The sequence below is a fragment of the Gouania willdenowi genome, chromosome 12 (assembly GCF_900634775.1).
Source record: "Gouania willdenowi chromosome 12, fGouWil2.1, whole genome shotgun sequence".
In the NCBI taxonomy this organism is placed as follows: Eukaryota; Metazoa; Chordata; class Actinopteri; order Blenniiformes; family Gobiesocidae; genus Gouania; species Gouania willdenowi.
This window is the reverse complement of record NC_041055.1, coordinates 32,263,247-32,290,865: the sequence shown is the minus strand read 5'-3', so window position 1 is coordinate 32,290,865 and position 27,619 is coordinate 32,263,247. Positions and strand designations below refer to the sequence as shown.

At 36.2% G+C, this 27,619-nt stretch overlaps 1 protein-coding gene across 1 annotated transcript in view; it reads left to right on the top strand.

The window, feature by feature from the left end:
• The window catches only part of LOC114472956 (protein turtle homolog A-like), a 38,541-nt gene that overhangs the window by 4,840 nt on the left and 6,082 nt on the right, over positions 1-27,619 (top strand). The window contains 15 exon segments of the mRNA XM_028462275.1: positions 5,061-5,206; positions 9,427-9,566; positions 11,790-11,888; positions 11,891-11,932; positions 12,231-12,347; positions 13,059-13,209; positions 14,019-14,130; positions 20,269-20,492; positions 21,428-21,597; positions 21,599-21,637; positions 22,874-22,924; positions 22,926-22,959; positions 25,408-25,590; positions 25,792-25,828; positions 27,247-27,586. Of these exon segments, the coding sequence (XP_028318076.1) occupies positions 5,061-5,206; positions 9,427-9,566; positions 11,790-11,888; positions 11,891-11,932; positions 12,231-12,347; positions 13,059-13,209; positions 14,019-14,130; positions 20,269-20,492; positions 21,428-21,597; positions 21,599-21,637; positions 22,874-22,924; positions 22,926-22,959; positions 25,408-25,590; positions 25,792-25,828; positions 27,247-27,586 (1,885 nt within the window).

Genomic DNA, 27,619 nt, shown 5'->3' with positions numbered 1-27,619 from the left:
GAAAGTGACCAAATAGAATAGCATATTTTAACCTATTTTCATCACTTTTTTTGTCATATTTTTGCTCCTTTTAATGAATTTTTGTTACATTTCTTCCATTTCTGACACTTTTCAATGACTTATCTACACGTTTTTTTCCTGACATGTTCATCACTTATAAACCCTTTCCACCTAATGTTCTCCTATTATTGTCACTTTTAACCTCTTTTCATCATATTTCATGATTATTTTTTTACCAATTTAACCACATTGATGATTTTTCATGGCCACTATTTGTCCGTTTAAACTAATTGTTCCAATATTGACACTTTGAACCCTTTTTGTCACTTTTTCTGCCTGTTTTTTTAGCCACTCTAATTTGCAATTTCTGTGGTTTTGAAAATCCCATTTCACCACCTTTTCCACCATTTTGGTCACATTTTATTTGTGATTAAAACAATAATTTCCATCTTTAAGATGACTATAAACTATACCCCAAATAATGGTAAACTTCCTGGAAAACGGTGGATATTAAGTGCTTGCAGGTTTTTGAGTTAGCATTGGTGTTAGCATTTCTTACGTGATGCTATGTTTATGCTGATATTTGAGCTCAGAACAGTCGTGTGTATCAAAGCTGATTGTTATATTTCCTTTTGTGTGTGAGCTCCATCAAAGGCTCTGTGATGTTTCTGTGTGTTTACCACCCATTGTACAGTAAATATATATATACGCTGCTATAGGCTGCTTTCAGCTGGCAGATGTACTGGTTGAAAGGAACAATGAGATCTTTACTATTGTCTTCTTTCTTTGACCTTGGGGTGTAGGCAGAGTCACAGATGGGCTCTGATCCAAACAACACATTATAACGACAAAACGCACAATGTTCTGCTGCTACCTGAAGGTCAACTTCTCATCAAGTCGTCAGTACACATGAATATAATATTACTAGTAGATATACAGGTATCCTTTAAGGTTAGTGCACGTGTTCATTTGTCATGGCAGTCATTTATCAGAGCTGCTTCATCGCTTCAAGGAAACTCATTGATCAATCTACAAGCTCGCAGTTTAAATCCCAGCTTTTACTTTGAAATCCTTTATTAACACGTGTTGTCATGTTTCCACATGAGTCAAACTCAAGGACCGGGAGCCAAATCCGGGTCTTTAAAATATCTGACAAAGCGTGAATCATTGTGTAAATGATCAAACAGTGTAGTTGTTGATCTATAAACAGGGTTGTAAAGGGGTGTTCAATATCCCGTAGACTTCCACAGAAGCTAATTTTGGCAATATTAAAAAAGTAGAGACTTTTGAGGGTAATTATTTATTGAAACTAAGCAGAAATTGGGAGTAATTTTTAATCAATGTAACATATCCAAACATATATATTGGCATCCATCCAAAATAATACACTTTTAAAAAATACAACATTTCAACAAGTATTCAAGTAGAGTTTCATTGAATTTGTCACAAATTCAATGAAACTACATTATTTGCTGAGGTTGGCAGTTTTCCCATGTTTGTAAAACATGATCGAAGTTATTTTTACTCTCACATTGTTGAAAGAAAACTATTTTTATTTTTTCCAAATCCTGTTCAATCCTCAGATTATTTGACAAAATCTCCACAAAATAAATAAATATTTTCACTCCCTGTCATGTATTGTTTGGATATTATCAGTGCTTTATATACATCAGGTTGATCTTATGGAGTTATAAACAGACCCAAAAACATCTGTGATCGTAGGGGGCAACAGTTCCAACTCTGAGGTTTAGTAGTAGACAATGAAGCAGAGAAGAAGAGCTCTCCTCCCAAAATGACTTCCCTCCTCAGAGTTTGTATGCGTCTCTAACAGTCTGTGATTTAACACAACTGTTTATATCCTCTTTCAGTAAAAAAAGAGCTTTACATCAGCATCTTTAACGTAAGGACTCTTAAGGGACATTAACTCCCCCTTAAAAAGTGTGCAGCTGACGCTCTGGTGATCACAGATTATTGAAGACACACATGCTCTGAGGTGTTTTTGGTGGGAGTCCTTCAGCAGTCCATGATTACTCTCTAACTTCAGCCACCAGAGCATGTCAGCGCACTAATTAAGGGAGCGTAAAGGTCCCTTAGGAGAGCTCTTCTTCTCTGTTTCATCGTCTACTACCAAACCTCAGAATTAGAACTGTCGCTCGCTGCGCTCACAGATTTTTTTAGTCATATCTGTTTTTATCATCTTTCTGTAAACAAAAGAGGTTTACATCGACATCTTAAACTTTTCCTGTTTTTTTTTTTTTTTTTACATCAACCAAAATCAACACAATTTGTTATTTTGACTAAAAAAGTTACTAATGATCTAAAAATCAGGCTGAATGTTTCACTCCAATAGAAAACAATGGGATGTTTACAGGCAGTGGGGCCGTGTGACATCATCAATCATGTGATTTCAAAATGGAGGAACACAGGCTCTAAAACTGTAAAGTAATCCTATTTTTAAATAGTAATTAAATGAATATTTGATGTATAATAATGTAATTTGTTAGACATAAATCTACTTATAAAGACATTTGGAAGATTTTAGGCTAAACTTGTAAAAACGGAGGAGGATCTGTTTAAGATGGTGTGTGTGCAGCAGAGATGCAGGATTATAGAGTTTAAAATAGTGAGTGTTGTGTTGCTTTCACAGTGTGTGACAGAGTCGTTCCCTCAGGGCCTGAGGAGGAAACCTTTAGACCTTCAGACATTCTTTTCATCCACATCTTCTAAAAGCTTCCAAAGGGAATCTAATCTGCCTTAAAACGCCCTGTGCTAAAAAAGCTGCTGTTGTTTGAGATGATTCATTTCCTAACGGCGAGGGGAGGAGGAGCTTATCATCACACCCACTGTGTCATCCATTTGACAGCGAACCACTCTAAACCAGTGTTTGAAACCCAGCCTGTTGGGCAGGTGTTAGTCCTACCTGTCCCATTCCATTAGCTCATCACACCCGTCACTGCTCATTTTGTTCATGGCTTTAATGAGGAGAACAGCGACTCTATTCACTTTAAAAATAGACAAGATGTTTTTATTATTGCCAACGTATCAAATAAACCTCCTTTGTTCTGCGTTCTATCCACATCCAAAGCTTGGCATGGAGGAAACATTCCTTTTTCCTCTTTAAGGCAGATTTCTTTAAGGGTTTTAAGATTTTTTTAAGTAAATGAACCCAAAACAAGTTTTTTAACATGTTTATCAGTTTTACACATGCATAATAGGGTTAAACGCTGTCAGTTTGATGATAATCAATTATTTTATTGTCTATTTATTATGTAGAGAACATAATCAGACGAGCAAAGTGAACGACGGCCTGTTGGTGTCACTGTTTAGCCTCAACATTAACCCAGTGAAGAACCTATATTTGATACAAACTTATCCTGTCATATAGCGTTAGGGTACGCTGAGAAACTACATCTAAACTACATTACTGTAACGTTTTACTGTCAGGATGTCCCAGTAACTCAATAAAGTCTCCAGATACAAGTTTGGTCTAAAATCTTCTAAATGTCCTCATTGGTAGATTTATGTGTAACAAAACACATTATTATGCACCATATTCATTTAATTAAACTTTTAAAAATAGGACTACTTTACAGTTTTAGAGCCTGTGTTCCTCCATCTTGAAATCATGTGATTGATGATGTCACATGGCCCCACTGCCTGTAAACATCACATTGTTTTCTAATAGAGTGAAACATTCAGCCTGATTTTTAGATCATTTTACAGTTTTTTCAGTCAAACTAACAACTTGTGCTGCTTATGTTTGCTCTAAAAAAACCAGAAAAGTTAAATATGCCGATGTACACTTCTTTTGTTTACAGAGCTTTGGTAGTAGACAATGAAGCAGAGAAGAAGAGCTCTCTCGAGTAAATCAAGGACTGTTGATAAAGTTATTATTAGGATGATGAGCGTTCCCACTGAAGTATACTTCCAAGTTTTCCGAGATGCATCTGGAACCTCCAGCGTTAAAAACCTTGTTCACACTGAGGCTAAATATCTCTGTTGATTCTCTACCTTTATTTTGAAAGTTCTGAAAACATTTGAAGTGAGAAAGTGACCACGTAGAATATCAACATGTGCTCATTTGATCCATAAAACTCATGGAAACACATTTCACACATTTTCAGAAACCCTCCATTGGTCTACTGAATAAACTTCTGTTAACACGCTCCCAATGCATCATGGGACAGTTGAGTTTGACTAGTGTGCCCACCGTGCATACTTAAAAAATGTCCCCATATAGTATACATCCTGATATTTCTCACATATTCAATCTATTCATACTATCTACTGTGAATGCACTACATACTAACTTTAGTGTGAGTACACGATGCTGATACTCTCCACTTTTAAGGCTAAACTTTATTTCTCTTTCTTTTGAAATGTGAATAATTAGGAGCAGCTCAGTTATTTCCATCTTCTCCCACTTAGGAATATTAAGTCAGTGAGTGTATTTATAGACATGTAAAAAGATAATTATACTAAACCAACATGGGACCATAATCTTTGTTATGGTTTGAATTCCATGTTTTAGTTCAAACTTTCCAAAGCCAAAGGCGTCGCGCTCTCAGGGAACCGTAAAACTTGACATTTTCTCCCAGCGATTTCCTCAAACTGTTTGTTTTGTTGGGTAAAGCCTCTGGCTGGAGGCTGAGTGATGCAGAGAGTGTTATATATATATATTATATATATATATATCTCCACACAGACAGAAGAGCAGCAGCGCTGAGGCTGCAGCGCTGCAGGGAATCTTTGACCTCCTTCATTTCACTCACCGTTAATGTAGAATGATATCAGTAAGTGGAGCTTAAATAACTGCAGCACTTAGCACGTCATGTGACCTGCATGCTAATGATCTCACGTGTCACCTAGTGTGCATGTGTAAGGAGGCGTCCTGGGGTGGTCTCTGGGTTCACAGTGAGTGGGCACTGGTGGGTTTTTCTCTGCGTTCTAAATAAAAGGAGACATTCCTCACCTCCATGTGCTCATAGCGCTGACTAACTCCTACACACAGCATCCTCTACCTCCTCAGCCTGCTCTACTCTCCCCCCCCATCCCCCCAGGGCCTTGAAGTCACGCGTGAGGATCATGGTGGATGGAACGCTGCTCATCGCTCATATCACCCCAGAGGATTCTGGGAATTACACCTGTGTACCAACCAATGGCCTCCTGACGCCTCCTAACGCCTCAGCAAACCTCACCGTGATGCGTACGTGTTGATCATTTTATCACGTGTTGCTGCTTCTTTTCCTGTCTATCACAACAGCTTCATATTTCTCATTTACTTTCTCTTATTTTGAAAACCGCTGCAGTATAATGTTTCCTGGTTGTTTGTGTGTCAGCTAAATCATGTTTTCAATTATCCATGTTCAATTACAATCCAATTACGATTACGTTGACCAACATTTTTCCATTTGCAATTAGTATTTTTTTCTTAAAGTCAATTACAAATACGTTCTCAATTACTAAAGTTTAATTACGATTAATTACAATTACTGAGTCTTTAATAAATAAGCCCATGAAACATAATGTTCCTCTTGTGTTAGCTTTCTGTTAGCATCTCTAATGCTAACGGTCAGTTTGACCAGCTGTAAAATACACTAATAAATATTATCTATCATCTAATTAGTTTCTCATCTCTTTGTTTCCTCGTTAGGCTTCCTAATCAATGATTATATTGGTATTAATACTTTTTTATGTTGGTATAATCCTCGACTTCCCCCTCGAAAATGTTCCTCAAGAGAACTGGCAGTAACTTGATATGAAACAGATTTTAATAATTAACTACATATGTGTCAGATATAGAAATGTAACGTGATTCCCCAGTTTTGCATTTAATTACATTGTAAAGTTCACATTTTATTGAATTTCCATGCTAATTACAATTACAAAGTCAATTATCTCAACCTGATTACAATTAAATCAGCCACAGATTTTTTTCATTAAAATTTTAATTATATCATAATTATAACTAATTACTACACTTTCCGTGATTTACTCTCAGCAACCATAGCGTGTCAGCGCACTGTTTAAGGCAGAGTAAAGGTACCTTAGGAGAGCTCTTCTTCTCTGCTTTATTGTCTACTGGAACTGTCGCTCCGTGCGGTCACAACTGATTTTATCCTCTTTCTGTAAACAAAAGAGGTTTACATCGACATCTTTAACTTTTCCTATTTTTTTAGAGCAGCTGAAAACAACACATGTTATTTTGACTGAAAAATTTACTAAATGATCTAAAAACCTATTAAATGATCTAAAAATCTACTAAATGATCTAAAAATCTACTAAATGATCTAAAAATCTACTAAATGATGTAAAAATCTACTAAATGATCTAAAAATCTACTAAATGATGTAAAAATCTACTAATGATCTAAAAATCAGGCTGAATGTTTCACTCCAATAGAAAACAATGGGATGTTTACAGCCAGTGGGGCCGTGTGACATCATCAATCACATGATTTCAAGATGGAGGAACACAGGCTCTAAAACTGTAAAGTAGTCCTATTTTTAAAAGGTAATAAAATGATTATGGTGCATATTAATGTGTTTTGTTAGACATAGATCTTTTAATATGTACATTTTAAAGGTTTTTGGCCACGTTTGTAGAAGATCTCTTTAAAGCAACAGTACATCTCTTCCGCTGTCAGCTGTTTGCGGGTCATAATCGTGTAATAGGTGTAAATCATATGTTTACGGTGCACAGTGGAGTTAGTTATTCAGAGGAATGCAGCTGATACAAACAGTGGGCGGTTGTTATGATGGTGTTCACCCTGATAATCAGCGTTTTTATATATTTGCTGTTGGTGTGGATGTGAGCGGCTTGGGTTTCTTCACAGTTTGCAGTTGTTTTTACTGAGGTGTTAATGAGGTGGCAGCTCTGAATCAAAGCCCATAGAAATGATTAGAGCTGCTGCTCAGATTCACTCAAAAAACAGAAGACTGAGGTTTTTTTTTAGAGTTCTCTGATTGGTCAGTGAAAGCTGCTCAATAACGATGGGACGGTGACTGAGGGCGACACGTGTTGAGGTCCGGTACTCGACCCCTGAAGCCTCTAAACTATTTTGGGAAATGACGATATTGTCTATATTGAGATACATCTATATTTTTAATAGTATACAATCACACAGTACAAATCACATCATAAGTATTGAATATCATTCATAGAATACAGTCAAACTGTGTTCTTCATTTAAACTCTGCCATATTTCTTACAGTTTATTTTGTATCAAGATACTTCAAGAAACTAAAAATGTTCTTTTTTACAATTTGAGCATTTTGTTTATTTTATTTTTTTTTACTATTTTTCTGCAACTACACCAAACTTTCCATATTTTAACCTATTTTTTATAACTTTTTCTTGCCATATTTTTTCTCTTTTTAATGCATTTTGCTACGTTACTCCCATTTCTGCCACTTCTCTATCAAATTTCCATGGACACTTATAATTAAGCCTTTCCACCACTTTTCCACCTAATGTTGCTCGTTTTAGGAGTCGCTGCCTTCATTATTTCTCAGAACATGAAAAGCACAGTTAGATGGATTTCTGAGTGCGTTCTAACCCAGACCTTCATCTAAACCATAGCCACATTACAGAACTCACACACATATTGTGCAGCTGTTTGTTATAAATGTGCCTGTGTGGCATTTTTCATCAGCAAATTGAACCCAGAATTGTCTTTCTGGTCAGACTTTATTGAGATAAAAATATCAAGATTTACATCGTGATTTTGAGAAAAAATATAGAGATATGAGTTTTGGTCCAAATATCGTCCAGCCCTAGTGGGAAAAGCAGAGACTCAGGAACACGTCGACTTGAGAGAAACAGAGGAAAAAAAACCAAAATGAACTTTCTGGAATTACTGTGACCTATGGTTTTTTGCTAAATGTGCTAGTTTAAGTTATAAAGAAAGCACTCCATGCTTCAAATAACAGTATCACAGATTTTAAAACATTTTATAAACGACTTGTTTTAGTGCAGAGCGGTGTATGTTTGTGGATGTGGAATTCCAACATCTGATCAACATACTGGTTTCCTTTGGCCATATATTGTTTTTAGCCAATAAATGGCTACTGAAGCATCTATTCTGATTAGGAGTTTGTGAGAACATGTCGGGTCATCTGATAAACGCTACTGTACGGATAGATATTAACTGTGGATGAATCGCATTAAAACCATTCAAACTGCTTTTAACAACTGTTGCTGTGGGGGCGGGGTTAATCCTTTGTTTGTGCCCCCCCCCCCCCCCCCCCCCCCCCCCCCCCCCCCCCCCCCCCCCCCCCCCCCCCCCCCCCCCCCCCCCCCCCTCAGCCACAAGGTGATGAAAACTACAGTCATTTTAAAAACCCTCTCCTTTGTTTACTGTGGAGAGGGACAACATTTAAACGGCCGTACCATCCTCAAACACTTAACACTAAATTCCTTGATATTTGTGACCAACTTTGTTATTTTTAGAGGAATTTTGTGGGATTGTTTTTGAGGAAAAAGTTATTTTCACAATTTGTGATTAAAACTGACTGCGATCATTTGATAAAAGCGTGGGAAAACGTAGAATTCTGCAGAAAATGTGGAGTTTCATTGAGTTTGTGTATTTGGAGCGACTGAATTAGTTGTTTATTTGTGTATTCTGTCATTTTTCTTTCTCTTGTGGGACTCATTGGATGCTGTAATGGGTCATATTTGGCCCCCAGACCTTAAGTTTGACTCATTTGATTCTGAGAATAGTTTGATTATTATTATTATATAGGTTTGGGCTCCATCCGAGTTAAAGGGGACAGTTTTTCTCAGAAACTGTTTAAGATGGGATAATAACATTTGGTGTGTGGCTTCAGGGTATCAATACCTTGATGGAGTTTGAAAATGAGAAGCGTGTAATTTTATCTTCTGGAGTTATTGCCCTTCTCCTATTTTTTTTACTCTGAGGTATCTTCAAAGGGGACAGCTTTTCTTAGAAAATGTTTCAGATAGTAATTTGATATTCTGATGTGATAATATTTTCTTATGTATACATCTAAGTTCTCAGATTTAAGACATTTAGGAAAAGGTTGTGAGTTACAATGAGAACCAATCTGGCGGGGGATGTTGATGACTGTCCTCTTGTTATTATTATTAATATTATTTCTATCAGGTTCCATTCAAAGTGCAGTTCCTGTCATGTTCTGCTCTATTTGTCATCAGAAGAACCTCCTTCACACTCCTGCTTTTCTCTTTTTTTTACCCATTGAACCAATTTAGGGAAAATGTTTTAGAAATGTGCATTTGATCTTTTCAGTTTTTTAAATTTTATTATCAACATGAAATCCAAAATGAAAAAGCTCCTCATGGAATATGAAGTGAACCGTCTATTATAATCTATTCAGATGCAATCATTTAATAACTGATGAATGTCTGTTTTATGGTCTGTTGCTAAGTTACTTGTGCTGTGTTTAGATCCGGCCCAGGCTCTGCAGATGCCTGAGGAAACCTACCTTCCTACAGGGATGGAAGGGGGCGTGGCCTGTCCCGTGGCCAATCCTCCGCTGCTCAGAGTGGACTGGACAAAGGATGGAAGGGCACTCGACCTTTCCCTGGTAAGAAAAGAATAGAGAGGGATGATGATGTTGCGTCAGAAATGGAAACCAGTTTGCATCCCACTGGGATAGAGCTTTACATCCACGGTTTTTTAGATGCAGAGCTCGTCTCCTTCAGGACAATAGGATATTTCTTCCTGTCAGTGATGAAAGTGTTTCTCAGTTCACTCTCATTTATTTTAATGTAGTCAATCTTAAAAGCTGAGCCAGTAATCCTGAGGGAGGCCTCACAGGCTGCTCTCAGGTTCCACGGACACACGAGCAGGTAAACCATCACAGACAGAGGGAGAACATGCACACTCCCTCTAGAAGCTGTAGCATTCAAACACTGATGACATCATCACTGTTCTGGTCCAATCCAAACATTCATTTGTCCCCTTGATTGTTTTATAAATTTAGTTTGCTGTATAATTTCAACATTTTTGTGGTCAAAATTGCTGAGTCCTTGTTTTAATCAGAAATAAAATGGGTTCAAAGTGACCAAAAAATGGTAGAAAAGATGGTGAAATGGTATTTTAAAAACCACAGAAATTGGTTTAAAGTTTCAAATTCGAGTGGATAAAAACAGACAAAAAGTAATAAAAAAGGGTTCAAAGTGTCAATATTGGAACAATTAGTTTAAACTGGCAAATAATGGTCATGACAAATGTGAATGTGGTTAAATTGGCAAAAATAATAATGAAATCTGGTGAAAAGAGGTTAAAAGTGACAATAATGGGTCAACATATGTGACATTAGGTGAAAAAGTGGTAGAATGGTTTATAAGTGATGAGCATGTCTGGAAAGTGGAAAAAATGTGTAGAAAAGTCATTGAAATGTGATGTAAAAGTGTCAGAAATGGGAGAAATGTAGCAAAAATACATTAAAAGGAGCAAAAATATGGCAAGAAAAAGTGATGAAAATAGGTTAAAATATGGAAAGTTTTGTGTAGTTGCAGAAAAATCATTTTAACAAAAAAAGCAAAAAGGGCTCAAATTGTCCAAAAATATTCTTAGTTCCTCGAAGGCATCTGGTGACCTCCTCCTAGTTTCTCGTAATCCCAATTTGGGTCCTGACCCCGAGGTTTAGAACCCCTGCGTTGGAGGAGTGAGTCTAGTACTGGAGGTTCTGAGACCAGCAGTGAGTAGGCGTGGCCTTATTATTCGTCCATAAATGAGACGCTAAACCCCAAACTTTACATAAAAAATAATAGAGGTAAGATTAAACATGATTTTTAATTTCAATTTAAAAAAATGTTTTTTTAGTAAGTCATCTTTCTGTAATTAATAAATCGCAATTAAAGTCCCAGCCCTAACAAAAGTAAAGGTAAGATTAAACATTAATTTTAATTTGAATAAAAAAAGAAAGATCAGCAAAAAAGAAAATATTTGAAATATATAAAAATCTAATTTGACGTCATATGATAATTTTTTAACAGTGAAACTGATTAAAGCATTAAAACCTACAATTAAATGCATTAATTAAGGTCAAAACTGAAATATAATCTGAATATTTATTGTCTTTATACATCAGTATAACTAAAATACATGTGGACCGTTTCAGTAAAGTGCGTAAGAAAAACTCTATTTGGCGATATATCGCGATATTTCACAGCGCAATTATCGTATCGATCCAAAAAATGTCATAATCTAATTTTTTAGCTATGTTTTTTAAACAAAAAATTAAGAACTTAACAGAATCAGAATCTGTTGTAGAAGCAAAAGTTTAACTTTTTTGAAAAATGTAAATATGTTGATAAACATTCCACTTGTTTTTTATGATTTTGCTTGAATTACAGTTCGCTACCATTCAAACACAAGTTTGAATAAAATAAGATAAATAGTATTTCAAACCATTTTGTACATTATTGTAAAGGGCTTATTTTTAACGCCTCCCACTTTTCATCTAAATACGGGGCCCCACTCTTGTGGCGACCCACAGTTTTTCCCGCCCCTGTCCTCCCATGTTATATGTGATTGTCTTCTCATGTGTCTTTGGACGGGATTGAACGTCAATGAAAATGTGTTGCTCTGTAACGTGCAATGACACATAAAGCTGATTCTGATTATTGCTATTGCGATGGTATTGTTTAGCATGTGGATGTATCGTATCCTGTCAGATTCATGACAATGTACACCCCTAGTTTCAGTGCAAAAACACATAATACATGCAAGAATAAACAACAGCATCATAGAATAAAATCAATGTAAAAGTATAAGGAAATTAGTGCTTTTCTTTCCACAGTTTCCAGGCTGGACTTTAAGACCAGGAGGTTTTCTGTTCATGGCTACGGTTAATGACGATGCAGCGGGCGTGTACACGTGCACTCCCTACAACAGCTACGCAGCAGCATGGGTCCATCAGGGCCCACACATGTCATCCTACAGGTCAGTGCTGGCCTCACGCTGCTCAAGCCTCGTATCCCATCATGCACTGCAGCTCAGAGCCAGTCAACCTGCCACTGTGCATGGATTATAATTAGCATCACGCAATCAAAAATGGCCTTTTACTGACCTTTCCTCTGCAGTGTGAGCGCGGTGTTAGCGTTAGCGTGGATGCTCACACTATAATGGAAGTTAACTGTGTGTCTAATTCTGCTTATTAACATAATCTTGTTCAGTAATAATTCTGTAATCATAGAAGAGGAAGAAGAGCTAAAGTCTTCCTGGTTCTCTCCACCAATAGGAAGCTCCGTCCTTCAGCATCGCCCCTCACAAACACTACCAGCAGTGGGTCGGTCGATCCCTCAGCATCGCCTGTCAGGGACGCACACAGTCGTCAGTCAAAGTCAGCTGGAGCAAGGTACACACATACACATTTATTATATATATTATATATTATATATATATTGTGTGTGTGTATATATATATATATATATAGAGACACACACACACACAGACATCAAAGTCAGCCTGACCAAGGTACACACATACTGTATATACACACATAACGACACATATATACACACACATATATATATATACACAGAGACGTCAATTAAAGTCAACTGGAGCAAAAATAATAATAAATACACACAAACTCTACATATTCACACAAATATATGTACACAAATACACACACAGACACATACACATATACTGTATGTACACACATATTCTCACCATTGATCCATCCGGCACTTCTACACACTCCAATGTCTATCCATCCATCCATCCATCCATCCATCCATCCATCCATCCATTCTTCCATCCATCCATCCATCCATCCATCCATCCATCCATCCATTCTTCCATCCATTCATCCATCCATCCATCCATTCTTCCATCCATCCATCCATCCATCCATCCATTCATCCGTCCATCCATCCGTCCGTCCGTCCTGTATGTAGAGCTGTGTAGGGTTGTTAACATGATGGAGGCCATGTTTTGTGTGTTTTATTGAGTAACCGGTCTAACGATGTCGTAGAGAGGAACGTGTTAGCTAACAGATGCTAACGCTCTGATGCTAATCTTTTAATGTTTTATTCCTCATGTCTTTCTTGGGGTGGTTCAGGTGGACCCTGGTCTTCTCGTGTCCTACTTCGTGGAGCCCAACGGTTCGTTGCTGCTGCAGCCTCTCCTGAAGGAGCACCAGGGGACGTGGAGGTGCGGCGTGTCCAACCGCGTTGCCACGGTAACCGCCGACACTCAGGTGGACGTCCTCGGTGAGTCCTGTCTACGTGTTTCATCTTATTCCATGAGCTCTCCTCTCCAGTACGGTGTAGATGTTAGGACTTCTTCAGGTCTCAGAGTCTGGTATCATGACTCAGCAAAACCTCCATGAGATGTAACGGCCTCAGGCTTCAAAATAAAAGTCATCAGAAAAAACAGCCTAAAAAATAACGCCTCAGGTCGTAAAACGTGACATGAAGTTGTATTTTCGTTAATATGTGCTGTTAATTTCTATTTATTTTGAAAGTTTAAGACAGTATTTCCCCTTCAGACCTTTAACCTGAACCCATGTACCTCCTACTGCTGCACACTTTAAATATCATCATCTAATCTCATATACAGTGTAGCCCTACAGTCAAATGTGTCTGAATTTTACCCCACTTTAGGAACCTAGAAGTTAAGAGATATCAAAGATTGAATACATTTAACTATGTATTCATTAATGAAACAATATGTTTATGATATATCTTAAGAACAGCGTTTATAACTTACTTCTTCATGTGTACTTCCTGTTCCTTGGAAAAAAAACACCACGTCGTGTTTTATGGCGTGAGGCCATCGAAGCTGATGACTTTTATTTTGAAGCCTGAGGCCATTTCATTTGACGGCGTTTGGTCTGACCAATGACAGAGGTTTTCCTGATATCTCACTCTGAGACCGGAGGATGTCCTAAAATGTAGACGTTCTCCAGTTTCAATCTTTAAAGTGATGTGTGACATCATGGCCTGTGATCGTCAGCTTTATCACCTTGTTGGAGTGTTTGGCAGCTAACCATCCACTTCTCTCTCCATCTCTCCATCAGGAACCAGCCCCCACTCGTCCTCTATTCTCTCCGTCTCTCCGGGGGTGAATCAGGCCAACGTTTCCTGGCAGCCGGGCTTTGATGGAGGATCCGCTCAGACTTTTTCACTTTGGTGGTGGGTGAAGTGAAAGTAAAAGTGAAGCCTCTCGTACTTTCTATCGGGACTGTAACCATGGCGACCATTGACAAGCACCACTATTGCACTATGGATTTTCAGAACAAGGAATTAATTTGTGTTATCAGTGGTTGGCAGTTCCCACAATAAATGCTGCGATGGGGTGGAGATGTTTTCTTTCTAAAGCGTTGCGTTGACAGAGCAGAACATGATGCATGTTTTTATTGACTAAAGCACAGATAAGTAGGATTTATTTATTAGAAGACCAGATAGTTCCTCATGTGATAAAACAGACATCAATAATGTGCTTTTTCAGATAATGCAGCTGAAGTGGAGCAGAAAAACGTATCTGAACACAAATCTTTAGCCCAGCGTCGCCCTGGGAACGCCTGATCAGATATAACGCCTCATCAGATAACGCCCCCTGTGAGAGAAATGGGTCATGGTCGCAGTAGAAGAAGAACAGCAGATATGAATATGAATAGCTCCAATAATGGGAAAAGTAAAGCAGCCGATTAATAAATACAGAGCCGCGGGTGTAAGAAAAAAATCAATTCGGCGAAATATCGCGATATCTCATAGTTTCGCGTGATTATCATATCGATCTAAAAAGTGTCCGAATCGACTTTTTCATTCGAAAAAACGATTTAAAATCTGCATATCACGTAAACTCCTGATCACTAGGTGTCAGTGAACGCACCATCAGACCTGGTTAAACTACCTCACTCCTCTATGAGGTAATCGCTCTTTATTTTCATCAAATATACTGGAATTTAAGAACTGAACAGAATCTGTTGTAGAAGCAAAAGTTAAACTTTTTAGAAAAATGTAATTTGTCAGTTTGATAAACATAACACTTGTTTTTGCTATTTGTAGTTGAATTATATTTACTTGTTCTCACAAGTTAAACATAGATAAATAAATAAATTGTATTTTATACCATTTTGTAGTTATGAAGGTGAAATATGTCATTATATCGCATTGTGACACGCAAATTGTCAATCGTATCGTCAGATTCATGGCAATACACAGCTCTACTGTAATGTGATTAAGGCAGTGGTTTTCAACCTTAGGGTCGTGACCCCATGTGGGCGTGGCCTAAAATGTCTTAAATGATGAGATGATGAGATGTTTATTTGTCATTGCACATGTTACAGAGCAACGAAATCACATTTCAGTTTCATCCCGTCCAAGAAAACATGAAAAGACAAAAAAAATATTGATTAAAAGTAAGTTTTTTAATTAATTAATATTTCTAATTAAAACACCCATATAGTCTTAAACAACTGTATTCCATACTTTAAATTTCACCACAAAAAAAAATCTAGTTAATATGAAAATAGAGCTAATTTGAACAAATATTATCAAAAACTAATTATGGAAGAAGGAAAAAGTGTTTCTGGGGTCACCAAATGGGGTCACGGCCCAGAAAGATTGGGAACCACTTGATTAATGTCTCTTAGTTCATCATTGATACAATTGTGTGACAGGAAAGCTGAAAAACTGACTAAAAAAAAGCATAAACTTGTTAGCATGCTCGCTAGTTTAAGCTTTTTTTTGCCCTGACTAGTAAATATATGTTAACCCAACATGTTTACTACTGAACTAGTAGAAATAATATAACTACTAGTAAATATAGTTTAACCCAACATGTTTATTACTGAACTAGTAGAAATAATATAACTACTAGTAAATATAGTTTAACCCAACATGTTTATTACTGAACTAGTAGAAATAATATAACTACTAGTAAATATAGTTTAACCCAACATGTTTATTACTGAACTAGTACAAATAATATATCTACTAGTAAATATATGTTAACCCAACATGTTTATTACTGAACTAGTAGAAATAATAACTACTAGTAAATATAGTTTAACCCACATGTTTATTACTGAACTAGTAGAAATAATATAACTACTAGTAAATATAGTTTAACCCAACATGTTTACTACTGAACTAGTAGAAATAATATAACTACTAGTAAATATAGTTTAACCCAACATGTTTATTACTGAACTAGTAGAAATAATATAACTACTAGTAAATATAGTTTAACCCAACATGTTTATTACTGAACTAGTAGAAATAATATAACTACTAGTAAATATAGTTTAACCCAACATGTTTATTACTGAACTAGTAGAAATAATATAACTACTAGTAAATATAGTTTAACCCAACATGTTTACTACTGAACTAGTAGAAATAATATAACTACTAGTAAATATATGTTAACCCAACATGTTTATTACTGAACTAGTAGAAATAATATATCTACTAGTAAATATAGTTTAACCCAACATGTTTATTACTGAACTAGTAGAAATAATATAACTACTAGTAAATATAAGTTAACCCAACATGTTTACTACTAAACTAGTAGAAATAATATAACTACTAGTAAATATAGTTTAACCCAACATGTTTATTACTGAACTAGTAGAAATAATATAACTACTAGTAAAATAGTTTTAACCCAACATGTTTATTACTGAACTAGTAGAAATAATATAACTACTAGTAAATATAGTTTAACCCAACATGTTTACTACTGAACTAGTAGAATAATATAACTACTAGTAAATATAGTTTAACCCAACATGTTTATTACTGAACTAGTAGAAATAATATAACTACTAGTAAATATAGTTTAACCCAACATGTTTATTACTGAACTAGTAGAAATAATATAACTACTAGTAAATATAGTTTAACCCAACATGTTTATTACTGAACTAGTAGAAATAATATAACTACTAGTAAATATAGTTTAACCCAACTGTTTACTACTGAACTAGTAGAATAAATCTACTAGTAAATATAGTTTAACCCAACATGTTTATTACTGAACTAGTAGAAATAATATATCTACTAGTAAATATAGTTTAACCCAACATGTTTATTACTGAACTAGTAGAAATAATATAACTACTAGTAAATATAAGTTAACCCAACATGTTTACTACTAAACTAGTAGAAATAATATAACTACTAGTAAATATAGTTTAACCCAACATGTTTATTACTGAACTAGTAGAAATAATATAACTACTAGTAAATATAGGTTAACCCAACATGTTTACTACTGAACTAGTAGAAATAATATATCTACTAGTAAATATATTTAACCCAACATGTTTATTACTGAACTAGTAGAAATAATATAACTACTAGTAAATATAGTTTAACCCAACATGTTTACTACTGAACTAGTAGAAATAATATATCTACTAGTAAATATAGTTTAACCCAACATGTTTACTACTGAACTAGTAGAAATAATATATCTAGTAGTAAATATAGTTTAACCCAACATGTTTACTACTGAACTAGTAGAAATAATATAACTACTAGTAAATATAGTTTAACCCAACATGTTTATTACTGAACTAGTAGAAATAATATAACTACTAGTAAATATATTTTAACCCAACATGTTTACTACTGAACTAGTAGAAATAATATAACTACTAGTAAATATAGTTTAACCCAACATGTTGACTACTGAACTAGTAGAAATAACATATCTACTAGTAAATATAGGTTAACCCAACATGTTTACTACTGAACTAGTAGAAATAATGTAACTACTAGTAAATATAGTTTAACCCAACATGTTGACTACTGAACTAGTAGAAATAACATATCTACTAGTAAATATAGGTTAACCCAACATGTTTACTACTGAACTAGTACAAATAATATATCTACTAGTAAATATATTTAACCCAACATGTTTATTACTGAACTAGTAGAAATAATATAACTACTAGTAAATATAGTTTAACCCAACATGTTTATTACTGAACTAGTAGAAATAATATATCTACTAGTAAATATAGGTTAACCCAACATGTTTACTACTGAACTAGTAGAAATAATATAACTACTAGTAAATATAGTTTAACCCAACATGTTTATTACTGAACTAGTAGAAATAATATAACTACTAGTAAATATATTTTAACCCAACATGTTTATTACTGAACTAGTAGAAATAATATAACTACTAGTAAATATAGTTTAACCCAACATGTTTACTACTGAACTAGTAGAAATAATATAACTACTAGTAAATATAGGTTAACCCAACATGTTTACTACTGAACTAGTAGAAATAATATAACTACTAGTAAATATAGGTTAACCCAACATGTTTACTACTGAACTAGTAGAAATAATATAACTACTAGTAAATATAGTTTAACCCAACATGTTTTTACTTACTGAACTAGTATATAACTACTAGTAAATATAGTTTAACCCAACATGTTTTTACTGAACTAGTAGAAATAATATAACTACTAGTAAATATAGTTTAACCCAACATGTTTACTACTGAACTAGTAGAAATAATATATCTACTAGTAAATATATTTTAACCCAACATGTTTATTACTGAACTAGTAGAAATAATATAACTACTAGTAAATATAGTTTAACCCAACATGTTTACTACTGAACTAGTAGAAATAATATATCTACTAGTAAATATAGTTTAACCCAACATGTTTACTACTAAACTAGTAGAAATAATATAACTACTAGTAAATATAGTTTAACCCAACATGTTTATTACTGAACTAGTAGAAATAATATAACTACTAGTAAATATAGGTTAACCCAACATGTTTACTACTGAACTAGTAGAAATAATATATCTACTAGTAAATATAGTTTAACCCAACATGTTTATACTAGAACTAGTACAATAATATATCTACTAGTAAATATAGTTTAACCCAACATGTTTATTACTGAACTAGTAGAAATAATATATCTACTAGTAAATATAGTTTAACCCAACATGTTTACTACTGAACTAGTAGAAATAATATAACTACTAGTAAATATAGTTTAACCCAACATGTTTATTACTGAACTAGTAGAATAATATAATACTAGTAATATAGTTTAACCCAACATGTTTATTACTGAACTAGTAGAAATAATATAACTACTAGTAAATATATTTTAACCCAACATGTTTACTACTGAACTAGTAGAAATAATATAACTACTAGTAAATATAGTTTAACCCAACATGTTTACTACTGAACTAGTAGAAATAATATATCTACTAGTTCAGTAGTAAACATGTTTATTACTGAACTAGTAGAAATAATATAACTACTAGTAAATATATTTTAACCCAACATGTTTACTACTGAACTAGTAGAAATAATATAACTACTAGTAAATATAGTTTAACCCAACATGTTTACTACTGAACTAGTAGAAATAATATATCTACTAGTAAATATATTTTAACCCAACATGTTTATTACTGAACTAGTAGAAATAATATATCTACTAGTAAATATAGTTTAACCCAACATGTTTACTACTGAACTAGTAGAAATAATATAACTACTAGTAAATATAGTTTAACCCAACATGTTTATTACTGAACTAGTAGAAATAATATAACTACTAGTAAATATAGTTTAACCCAACATGTTTATTACTGAACTAGTAGAAATAATATAACTACTAGTAAATATAGTTTAACCCAACATGTTTATTACTGAACTAGTAGAAATAATATACTAGTAGTAATATAGTTTAACCCAACATGTTTACTACTGAACTAGTAGAAATAATATATCTACTAGTAAATCAATCAGCAACAGCAGTACTAGTGAACTAGTAATGGTAAAAGTATATACTAACGTACTAGTGTAGGGAACAATAAGCACTAGTTAACGAGTTACAGAAATAATAATACATGATACGTTTGAACTGACCGAGGCTTCCTATTGGCTGTTCAGTCCAAAATGAACATGACAACCAATGAAAACCCAGGATATTTGCGCTATAGTTAAAGGCTCACGTTTATGTTTAGTTTTATTTGTTACTTTGATTTGTTTTTATTATTTCAGTTATTTCTATTTAATATTTATCTATAATTTAATGATGGTTTTTCAATGGTTGAAGCTGTGAACACGTGTCTGAACATAATGTGAGATGTAGAACATGAGTGGAACATCAGAGCGTTAGCAGGGATTGCTACTAGCTGTCACTGCTGCTCGTCTCATGCACATGAATCATTAATGAAACCTACTTTTCTGTCATGTTTGATGAAACCCAACTCCCACTGAGCCCCGTTCATCCTTTTGTTCTCCTCAGGGTGAAGAAGATCTCAGGGAGCGATGGTGATGGTGGTGATGATGGTGGTGATGGTGGTGGTGGTGGGAAGCAGGACTGGTTTTCAATGCTGGTTCCATCCTCTTCTGGGACCACGTTCCAAGTGGAAGGTCTGACCCCTGCGACCCGGTACCAGTTCAGTGTTCTGACCCAGAACAGGATCGGAACGGGACCTTTCAGCGACATTGTCACCTCACGTACTTTAGGTCAGTGATGTTCTCTACTCGTTATTTCTATCACGATTAGTTTTATTCATTCCATTCATGAATATTTAGAACGATTCGATCCGAAGCGATTCAGTAATTTTTTATCCAAAATAATAATGTGTACCGTGAGTGAAATAAATCCCTGGATACTTTACAGTACAGGTAATAACAATAATAATAATAATAATAATAATAATAATCCAGTACAGGTGAGCTTTCATAGATTCCTGTTGTTTCTTGTAAAGGAATCGTCTATAAATTAATGATGGACATAAACAAAAATCAATGGAACCAAATCAGTCTGGAACTCAAAGAGTGTGGGTAGATTTAAATCTCCTGTTCTATACATGTTGCAATAATCATTGAATTATGAACATGACAAAAAAATAAAACTCGTCCAAAGTTTATACAGTTAAACTTTAACTAAGATATTGAGAGTTTAAAACAGTGAATAAACAGAAGGAACACGTTTGGTCCTCGAGAGTTAAAGTGGTGTTATGGATCTACTGGTGCTCCTCGTTTCTTGTGATCAACTTCTGTGTGTGTTGATGTTAAATATATTTTACTGGCCTCGCAAAAGCTGTGTAATTATTTTTGTAAAAGTATCTAATCGTACATTTGATCATCTTTTGTTTGCCTCGTACCAGCAACACTGTCACAGTCAGTCACCAGATTATTTAGATACTAATTGGACCGTACACCGCTGTAGAGAGCAGCTTTCTATGAGCTGGAAACAAACACAGATGCATGAGAACATGTGGGATACCTGCTGAAATAAACCCTAAACATTTAGCATTAGCATTAGCTCACTGATTGGACATTTAGAAAGTTGCCTTTGAACTGATCCACTTCTCTCTGAGAGGCGTTGGAGTCTAAACAGTAACAGGTAAAACAGGTGAACACCTCTCTGTCTCTGCTGCAGATCCTCCTCTGAGGCCACGCCCCACCCCAGCCTCCACAGACGCTGAGGGCCACCCGGGGCTCAGCAGGCGTCATCCTGCACTGGTCCCATCCCAGAGCCCACCAACAGGCCCCCATCTCAGCCTTCGTCCTCCAGTCACGAACCGATCAGGGGGCGTGGCTTAATGTGGACTACAACATCAGCGCCCAACGCCACAGAAATGATGGTTCCAGGTCTGAACAAGGTATCGGCTTTGATTCTGACAACTTATTTAGATTTAGTTCTAGTCCGAATTTAGTCATGACGCCAAATTATTTACTTATCAAGTATACAGTCATCTTAAAGATGGAAATCCTTGTTTTAATCACAAATAAAATGGGTTCAAAGTGACCAAAAATGGTGGAAAAGGTGTTGAAATGGGATTTAAAAACCACAGAAATTGGTTAAAAGTTGCACATAAGAGTGGACAAAAGCAGAAAAAAGGGTTCAAAGTGTAAATATTGGAACAATTAGTTTTAACTGGAAAATAATGGGAATAACAAATGGTGAATGTGGTTAAATTAGCTAAAATAATCATGAAATCTGGTGAAAAGAGGGTTAAAAATGACAATAATAGGTCAACATATGTGACATTAGGTGTAAAAGTGGTTTAAAGTGGTTTATAAGTGCTGAACATGTCTGGAAAGTGGAATAATGTGCAGAAAAGGCTTTGAAATGTGATGTAGAAGTGTCAGAAATGGGAGAAATGTAGTAAAAATGCAAAGAAAAACTGATAAAAATAGGTTAAAATGTGGAAAGTTTGGTGAAGTTGCAGAAAAGGAAAAAAAAAGGAAAAATTAGCTGAAATTGTTTAAAAAGTATTTTTAGTTTCTTGAAGGCATCTGGTGACCCCCTCCCAGTGTCTCTTGACCCAAATGGGGTCCTGACCCCAAGGTTGAGAACTGCTGAACTAAATACATTAAGATTTTAGTTTTTCCTAAACTGTTACACACATAGTCGATGAAAAGCATTTTTTAAGCTTTAATGACCATTGATCAACCTGATATAAGACGTAATTAGATACATTGTTTTGATAGGATTTCGTCCTATGTGAACATTATAGTTTAGTTTTTGGAAAAAATAGAAAATAATATATTTTTGATTGAGTTTTTTTTCACTTATATTTCTAATTAGTGATATCCTGGTTATTGTCACTTAAAAACCTAACTTTTAGTCGACTACAATGAGCAGTGGAGGGTAACGTTTCTCTCTATGGATGGAAAGCTCCATCATTTTTCTTTTCTACGTCTACAACACACCGTCATCACTTTCTGTGTCATCTTTCACTCCGAGCCACGCTGCTTTGTCTCCTCTGGCCGTTCCATCGCCTCCTCCACCAATTCAAATCACCGCCATTAGCATTGTGTTTACAAAGTGTGTGTGTGTGTGTGTGTGTGCGTGTGTGTGTGTGTGTGCGCGCGTGTGTGTGTGTGTGTCTCAGGACTGCGTGTACGAGCTGAGGCTTCTGTCTCGTGTTGGGGAAATGCTGAGCGAGCGCGGTCCCATCAGTCAATGTCTCCACTGTGGGTAGGTGATCAGCAGCAGGTTGGGGTTCATTCAACGTGTCGGTTTTCAAACCTTGATTTCTTTCCTGTTCATGTGCCCCCCCCCCCCCCCCCCACCTAGATTTTCTGACATCCTACCTGAAAAAATGTAGTGGAAAGCCACAAATGACACAGACATTCGTGTATTTATGTGAATTCTGTCTCAGTCAGACCATGTTTTGAAGATCTAGGACGTGGTGATTGGAAAATTTAAAAGGGATTTTCCACTGTTTTTAACAAGTTTAGCTTGAAAATGTTTAAAATATCCTTATTAGTAGATCTATGTCTAACAAAACACATTATTTTTTCACCACATAATCATTTAAAATGCTTTTAAAAACAGGACTACTTTACAGTTTTAGAGCCTGTGTTCCTCCATCTTGAAATCATGTGACTGATGATGTCACATTTTTACATCATTTACCAGCTTTTTAGATCATTTAGTTGATTTTTCAGTCAAAATAACAACTTGTGTTTCTTTTGGTTGCTTTAAAAAAAACAGGAAAAGTTAAATATGTTGATGTAAACCTCTTTTGTTTACAGAAAGAGGGTAAAAACAGTTTAAAAAAAAAATCTACAGTTTAGTAGTAGACAATGAAGAAGATTTCTACCTTTACTCTCCTTTAAACAGTGTGTTGACACGCTCTGGTGGCTGAAGTGAGAGAGTAATCACAGACTGTTGAAGACACAAACCCTGAGGATAGACCAACTTTTGGGTGGTAGTCCTTCAACAGTCCATGATTACTCTCTAACTTCAGCCACCAGAGCGTGTCAACGCACTGTTTAAGGGAGAGTAAAGGTCCCTGAGGAGAGCTCTTCTTCTCTGCTTCATTGTCTACGACCAAACCTCAGAGTTGGAACTGTCGCCCCCTATGGCCACAGATCTTTCTCTAAACAAAAGAGTGTTACATTGACACCTTTAACTTTTCCTGATTATTTACAGCAACAAAAAGCAGAACAATTGTTATTTTGACTGAAAAAGCTGTTAAATGATGTAAAAATCAGGCTGAATGTTTCACTCCAATAGAAAACAATGGGATGTTTACAGGCAGTGGGGCCGTGTGACATCATCAATCATGTGATTTCAAGATGGAGGAACACAGGCTCTAAAACTGTAAGTAGTCTTGTTTTTAAAAGCATTTTAAATGATACGGTGCCTAATAATGTAATTAGTTAGACATAGATCTACTAATAAGGACATTTAGAAGATTTTAGGCCAAACTTGTAAATTCTGGAGGATCCCTTTTGTATTAAATGCAACGTGAGCCGTATGTGCAAAACTGCACCTCTCTAGAGAACCATATACATGTTAACAGTGTTGTGTTCATAGTGAAACGATGGTTCCCAATCTGCTGTCATAGACTTGGTGCTTCTAGACATTTGTTTTTTTCCAAACTTTAATCAATTTTCCCAACTCAACCAAACTTAGTGTGATATGAACAGAGCTCCACCGCCTGCAGCTTTTCTCATCCTTCCTGATGTCTTCGTAGCACTTTTGTTTCACAACATTATTCCATCAAACGCATTAGTTTCCCAGTCGCCGCGTAGGCTTGATTAGAAATAACACATTAACAAAGCACATTCTGCCTCTCAGTGTAAACAATGTGTTTGTAAAATGCTGATGTTGGAAAGATTTCTAAATCTCATATCCATGAAACGTAGTGAAGAGACTGGATCCCAGAACACAACGCCGCTGTGGTGTAATGAGGTCCAACATTAGTACGAGTCTGAATGTTAAGGACATCTGTGTGATGCCCAGAGGTCAGAGGTCAGCGTTCATTACAGAGGACATGAGGAAGGAGCGTAGACTGAATATGGAGGGATGTAAACGCACAAATAAACAGATACTAAAGACAAGAGCAGAAACGCATAAAATAACTCAGAAAAACATACAGAAAAATACACAAAATGAAAAGAGAATGACAAAAATATATAGGAAGACAACAAATGAGAGAATAATATGTAAAACAGCCACAATAGACAAAATGACTGAAGAAATACACAAAACGAATCAGAAAAATGTCCCAAATTATAAAAAGAAATACATGAAAAAGCCTTAAGAATACATAGAAATACTCAAAAATACATACAGTGGCAAAAAATATATACAAAATGACAACAAATGACAGAAAAATGTGTAAAACAGCAGCAATAGACAAAATCAAGAACAATAAAAGGACAGAAAATGACAGACATACTCAAAACAACAGCAGAAATACACAAAACGACTCAGAAAAATGTAGAAAATTACAGAACAATACACAAAATAAAAGAGTTAATAAGAAAAATACATACAATGGCTTTAAGAATACATAAAAATGACGCAAAACACAACAAAAATATAAAGAATGACAAAACTATATGTAAAAGAGCCACACAATGACTCTAAAAACACTAAAAAGGACTAAAAAAATAACTTCTTCTTCTTTAGGGATGGAGGTCTACCCGTCCACGTCCCAGCTCCAGGACTCGGTCCCAGAACCGTTACTAGCGGGAGTTCTAAGTGGCGTGGGCTTCATGCTGCTGGCGCTGGTCCTGCTGGTGGGCGTGGCCTGTTTCATCAGTCACGGGAGGAAGCGGCGGCGGCGGCGGCGTGGGGAGAGAAAGGAAGAAGGTAGAGACTCCCACTGTGATCTATATCATCATTTAGTGGATCCAGTCTGGACAGATGCTGCAGCTGTAAAACATCTGGATGTCACTCACTCATTACTCACTAATTACTGTAGTTTCTCATTAGTGCTTGATTAATTATTGTAACTTTAGTTATTTACCTTTTGTTCCTAAACCTTCTTCTTACTCCTCTTCCTCCCTCCAGAGCCTCATACCTTCATCTGTAAATGCTCCCCATCCATGTAAGTAGATCTCTATCACTCCTATTGATCTTCCCTCATCCTCCTCTCTCTCCTCTGAGTGTCTCCACACGCAGCGCTGCACTTATTCTCTTCATCTTCATCATCATCATCATCATTCACTGATTTTAAAAAAAGATCAAAGATTGGGATGTAATGATGCACTCAACTCCTTTCAATTTGAATACATAATCATTGTTTTTAGTCAAAATACAAATTATTTTTCTATATTTAAATTGTCAAGAATTTTCTTAACTGATATATTTTCTTCTTATAACCTTCTTACAAACCGTTTGAACTCATAAACTAAAATAAACTCTACAGTTCTTAATTTATCTCCATGTGTGTCTGTATGCACGCGTATGGGGGTGGATCCATTCTAAATTCACACACACCAGTCTAACACACGTGTACGTGTCTAACTTTCACTAAACTTACCTAATGTCAGTAGTTAAGTGTAGACACAGGTGTGTGTGAGTGAAGCTATAGTGATCATGTGACCTTCACTATGAAGCACCGTCTACGTAACATCTAACTTACTGACTTGCACGCATGTACACGCCTGCTCGCCTGGATGCCTAATATTTGTTTACATGTCACGCAGACGGTGCTACATAGTGAAGGTCACATGATCGCTATAGCTTCACTCACGCTACACCTGCATCTATGTGTGACTGATATATTTATGTTTGTTAGGTGTACATCCAGGTGTGTATACGCTTTAATGTGTATGTACAGCATCTGCAGACGTGTTAACACGTTAAGCACACATTACAGACGTGACTTGTGCATTGTGCCTGTCTAGCCATTCTAAGTCTATGGGAAATGTAGATCAGATGTGCAGGCGCAGGGTACGCGTTCGATAGACTGGTGCATATGAATGTAGAAGTGATCCACTCCCCATACGTGCATGTGCCGATGTGTGCGTGCGTGTGCGTCGGTGTGCACATGCATCTTTGCGTGTGCGTCTGTATTTGTACTTGTGTCGGTGCGTGCGTGTCACTTTGTGCTGACGGTTCAGGCATAATTTTGATGGTTATTTTACGAGCTCAGGTCGTGTTTTGATCCTGCGGTAAATCAGGTGATGTATTTAGATTAGCGCGAGAAAGGCGCATAAAAGCTCGGTATATTCTCCATGCGCGCACAGATGTGAATAGTGTCTGGTTGAAGCAGGTTTAGGCTTAAAGAGACATTGGCTTCATTGTGGTTTGGGTCAGGTCTTCTTTTTTTGGTCTGATTAAAGCTCTTTTCCTGCCGCTGCTCTTGGTTCAGCCAACGTTAAAACAAGTGTCACTAAAACAGCCACAGCGCCCCCTATTGTTTACATTGTTTAATCAGAGTGTTGAACACTGTATCGTTTTTAGGATACGTCCTTACATCCCTATCGCTCTCTGCTACTGATTCTCTCTTTCTCTTTGCAGGGAGACTGCAGGCACCATCAGTCCAGACAGTATGTTGAAGAAAAGCCTGCTCCCAGGCCCCTCCCTCTCCCCCTCCTCCTACGCCTGCTCCTCCGCCTGCTCCTCGTCCTCCTTCAGCTCAGAGAATCCTTATCGGCAGAGGCAGCTCCCGCTACGCGGCAGAGGCTCTCACGCTGAGGAGACGTCTGCTCTCGTCTCACCACACAAACACTCCATTTCTAGAGGTGCTGACGGACGGTTTGCTCTCCCACTATCTGATGATTGCACTCACAGTTTGAGGAGTGTGAGGAGCTCAGAGCAGAGCGGCGAGGACGAGAGAACGCTGCCCTTTGTGGTGTCTGTAGACCTCCCCCGTACCAGTTAAACGCTCAAC